Source organism: Terrapene carolina, unplaced genomic scaffold (genome assembly GCF_002925995.2).
Source record: "Terrapene carolina triunguis isolate 2854851 unplaced genomic scaffold, T_m_triunguis-2.0 Scaffold51269, whole genome shotgun sequence".
Classification (NCBI taxonomy): Eukaryota; Metazoa; Chordata; order Testudines; family Emydidae; genus Terrapene; species Terrapene triunguis.
In genome coordinates, this window is record NW_020715620.1 from 1 (window position 1) to 4,489 (window position 4,489).

The 4,489-nt window shown below is 63.8% G+C and overlaps 1 protein-coding gene across 2 annotated transcripts in view; it reads right to left on the reverse strand.

Annotated features, from left to right (window-relative positions):
* Positions 1–1,180: 1,180 nt before the first annotated feature.
* LOC112125021 (cyclin-dependent kinase 20) overlaps positions 1,181–4,489 on the reverse strand; it is a 4,455-nt gene continuing 1,146 nt past the window's right edge. For both annotated transcript variants that reach the window (XM_024223483.1, XM_024223482.2), the window contains exons 4-9: positions 3,938–4,126; positions 3,695–3,816; positions 3,061–3,123; positions 2,166–2,289; positions 1,697–1,852; positions 1,181–1,421 (exon numbers count right to left, since the gene is read on the reverse strand). In XM_024223483.1, coding sequence (XP_024079251.1) covers positions 1,239–1,421; positions 1,697–1,852; positions 2,166–2,289; positions 3,061–3,123; positions 3,695–3,816; positions 3,938–4,126 — 837 coding nt within the window. In that variant the 3' untranslated portion in view covers positions 1,181–1,238. The remainder of the gene's footprint in view (positions 1,422–1,696; positions 1,853–2,165; positions 2,290–3,060; positions 3,124–3,694; positions 3,817–3,937; positions 4,127–4,489) is intronic.

Here is a 4,489-nt window from a genome sequence, read left to right on the forward strand (position 1 = left end):
GCCTAGGAGGTACCGTAATACACCTAATAGACACTGTACAGCGCCTGGCGCAATGGGCCGTCACCCAGAGGGTGCTAACCAACGATGGAGGGAGATCACGCTGCAGACGGGCGGGAGAAGGTGCTAATGAAAGACAGAACGAGGGTGACAGGAGGAGAGCGGGACAGCGAAAGACAGGGCCTGACAGTGACTGAAGGAAGGGAGGCCCAAGAGCGAGACACGTGCGAGAGGAAGGAAGACGTGAAAGAGACGTGAAGAATGAAAGCGCGCGAGAGCAGGACAGGCCGAGGAGCAGGAACGGAGGGAGATGAGGCCAGAGCAGGGCAGGAAAGTGAGGGCTCCATGGCCAACCAACCCTGTGCCCCCCACCCCCCAGCAACGCCAGCACAGCCCAGAGGCGGGCACATGGCGACAGAGATAGCGCTATCTCCCGGCTCAGGCTGGGCGGCTGTCACCCGCCTGTCACTGCCGGGAGAACGGGGAAGTGAGGCAGAGCCAAAGACTGGACCCAGGAGTCCTGGCTCCCAGCCCCCCTGCTCTAACCACCAGACCCCACTCCCCTCCCAGAGCCGGGAGAGAACCCAGGAGTCCTGGCTCCCAGCCCCCCCCTGCTCTAACCCACCGGCCCCCACTCCCCTCCCAGAGCTGGGGAGAGAACCCAGGAGTCCTGGCTCCCAGCCCCCCCACTCTAACCCACCGGGCCCCAGTCCTCTGCCAGAGCCGGGTATAGAAACCAGGAGTCCGGGCTCCCAGGCCCCCCTGCTCTAACCCACCGGCCCCCACTCCCCTCACAGCGGTGGGTGAGAACCCAGGAGTCCTGGCTCCCACATACAGAACCAGACCAGGGGTGGGGCAATTCCAGGAAAGGGGCCGGGAGTCAGTTCACAGTAAACGAAAGCCGTTTAATTACAAAACTCAGTGACACCAGAGTCCAGAGGGGGACGGACAGACTGGGGGTCCCTATTCCAGGGACTATATAGGGGACTGGGGCCAATCTTCACCCTCCACAGGGCTGGATCAGAGCCAGCGCCCCCCAGAGGGGACAGGCCCCTGCCCCGTTCCCAGCCCCCCTGAGCCAGCCAGTCCCTGCCCTGGGGCCGGGTGGGAGCCGGCGCCCCCTAGAGAGGACAGGCCCCAGCCCCATTCCCAGCCCCCCTGAGCCAGCCAGTCCCCTCCCTGGGGCCGGGTGGGAGCCGGCGCCCCCCAGAGGGGACAGGCCCCGTGTCCCATCTTCACCCTCACACCACATAAGGGGCCACCCATTCGGGGTCCACCACAGACTCTTCCACGGGCCGCTCGACGTGGAAGTCGCGCTGGTGCTGGGGTCCCTGCCGGGCCGTCCTGCCCCCCCGCTGGGGAATGGGTAGCTCCGAGTGGTGGGCGGGCAGCGGGGGGGTGAAGAAATAGGGATGCAGCAATGCCTGCGGGAGGGGGGAAGAAAGGGTTAACCTGGTGACACCCCCGCCCCAGCACCACAGCTGACCAATGGGAGAGCCTGGGGCGCCCTCTGGTGGCATTTTGAGGTATTGCACTCCCCGCCCCACGGCAGCCCCTAGCACCCAGCCCCGACTGCCAGGGGAGATTAGAGATGGAGGGAAGTGGGGTGCAGTGGGTTGGAGCAAGGAGGGAGGGGGGGCTGGGAGCCAGGACTCCTGGGTTCTCTCTGGGCACTGGGAGAGCAGTGGGGCTCCCTTACCTGGGCTGCCCTCACGCGCTCCCGGGAAGGGTAGACCAGGAAGCGCTTGAGCAGCTGCAGGGCCTGTGGGGGGGCGTCGGGCAGCACCTCCTCCAGCGGGATGGGCGGGTTGTCTTTGAACGAGATCTTGTTGTAGTCAGGCAGCTCCGTGATCTCCTGCCATGGGAGATGAGTGCTTAGAAATCCCAGGAGTCCTGGAGTCTCAGCCCTGCCTGCTGCTCTAACCACCAGCCCCCACTCCCCTCCCAGAGCCGGGGAGAGAACCCAGGAGTCCTGGCTCCCAGACCCCACTCCCCTCCCAGAGCCGGGAGAGAACCCAGGAGTCCTGGAGTCTCAGCCCCACCCTGCTCTAACCACCAGACCCCCCTCCCCTCCCAGAGCCGGGGAGAGAACCCAGGAGTCCTGGCTCCCAGCCCCCCTGCTCTACCCACTAGCCCCAGAGCTGGAGGAGAACCCCGCCCCCACTCACCGGCCAGACGCGCGGGCTGGGAGTCCCCAGCACCCGGAGTACACAGCAGAGCTGCTCGATGTCGTTCTCCCCGGGGAAGAGGGGCGAGTTGTTCAGCAGCTCAGCAAAAATGCAGCCCACAGCCCTGGAGTGGATGCAGAAAAGAGGGAGCAGGCCGGGGGGGGGGTCTATGGAATCCCAGGGGTAACTGTCCATGACTGACCCCTATCCCACTGTGTCCCCGGGATCCGTGGGGCCATCCTCACTGTCCTGAGGTGCCTCCGGGCACCAGGGGGGGTGGGGGAGATCATTTAGGGCTCAGTCGTGCCCCCCCCCCCACACACACACACGAGAGACGCTGGACCTTCAGGATAAAAAAATAACAGGAGTTCCCAGGACTCCCGCCTGGGGAGAGAAGCATCAAAGCGCGACGCCTGCCCGAAGAGCCGACGGCTCGCAGAAGTGCGAACTGCCTGAGTGTAACGGACACAGGGGCGCTGCCTGAGTCTGCAGAGAGCCTGAGCCGGTTGCTTGTAGAACTGAGAACTGCCCTATCACGTCTCCGCTGGGAGGCGTGGGAAGGGGCTGTGTGGGGGCTGAGACCCCCTCTAGGGCCCCGCTCTGTGGTCTGGCTCCCTGTAAAGGGGCTTGGGCGGCATGATTATGTGGGGGGAGCATGGCCATGGGGCAGGACAAAAAGGGCAGGGCTAGGGCTGGATTAAGGAGGGAAGCCCCCTTGGCCACACCCCTTCATTAAGTATGCAGTTGAATCCGGCCCCAGCAGAGATCTCTGCGTTCCGGACCCCCACATCAGCGGGGGGAAGGGATTCACGCTAACGAGCGGATGTCCAGCCATAGCGGGGCTCGAGCATGGAGGGGAGACTAGAGATGGGGGATGAGGGGCCGGGGAGCTCACCACAAATCCACCCCTTCGTCATACTTCCGGGCGCCGTACAGGAGCTCCGGGGCACGGTACCACCTAATGGGGAGACAGAGAGACGGTTACGCACCTCCATACCCACCACTAGCATCTCCCTGCTCTATCCCACCAGCCCCCACTCCCCTCCCAGAGCAGGGAAAGAACCCAGGAGTCCGGGCACCCCGCCCCCCCTGCTCTAACCACTAGACCCCACGCCCCTCCCAGAGCTGAGGAGAGAACCCAGGAGTCCTGGCTCCCAGCCCCCCCTGCTCTAACCACTAGACCCCACTCCCCTCCCAGAGCCGGGGAGAGAACCCAGGAGTCCTGGCTCCCAGCCCCCCCTGCTCTAACCACCAGACCCCACTCCCCTCCCAGAGCTGAGGAGAGAACCCAGGAGTCCTGGCTCCCAGGCCCCCCTGCTCTAACCACTAGACCCCACTCCCCTCCCAGAGCTGAAGATGGAACCCAGGAGTCCTGGCTCCCAGCCCCCCCTGCTCTAACCACTAGACCCCACGCCCCTCCCAGAGCCGGGGAGAGAACCCAGGAGCCCAATTCCTGGTCCCTGGCTCCGTGGACCGACCCGGTTCTGTGGCCAAAGGTTCCAGCCCAGAGCCCGGCCACTCCCATTCACCTGGTGGCCACCTGGTGGCTGTAGAGCCGGCCTGCGTCACTTGTGAACACCCTGGCGAGGCCGAAATCCGCAATCTTCAGCTGCCCCGTAGAGCTGATGAGTAAATTGGCTGGTTTCAGATCCTGCTGGGAACAATTAGGGGGTTATGGGGGGGGGGGTTGGGAGTCCGGACGCCTGGGTTCTCTCCCCAGCTCTGGGAGGGGAGTGGGGCCTAGTGCTTAGAGCAGGGGGGGCTGGACTCACCCGGTGCATGATGTTATTGGCGTGGCAGAAGGCCACCCCCTGCAGCAGCATGAGCATGTAGCCTTTCGCCTGGGCCTGCGTGAGGGGCTGCTGGGCGTTGCGGATCACCTCGGCCAGGTCCGACAGCATGTACTCGAACACCAGCACGAAGCCTGCGCCGTGGGGGAACACGGCCTTCAGCTTCACCACCTGCGACGGGGGAGACAGGGCAGAGCCGTGAGCCTAACCCTGCCAGATCTCAGCCACGAGCCCATCGGCCCAGTATCCTGCCTTCGGTCCGAGCCATGGGCCCGCCCATCCCAGTGTCTGCTGCCCCTAACCAGTTCAGCGGGCCTGCGTAGCCGAATCTCCCAGACAGACAGATGGACACCCACCCGTAGCTCACGGCTTCTGCTTCCTTGGCATCTTAACTTACCAAGTATCTATCAGCAACAAGAAAGAAAGAAAGAAAAAAAGAAAGATCCATCCATCCAGGGGGAAAACGTGGTTAGTTTCTAAAGGAATTTTTCCAGTTTTTCTGGCCAAAACAAACAAACAAAAAAACAAAACCAA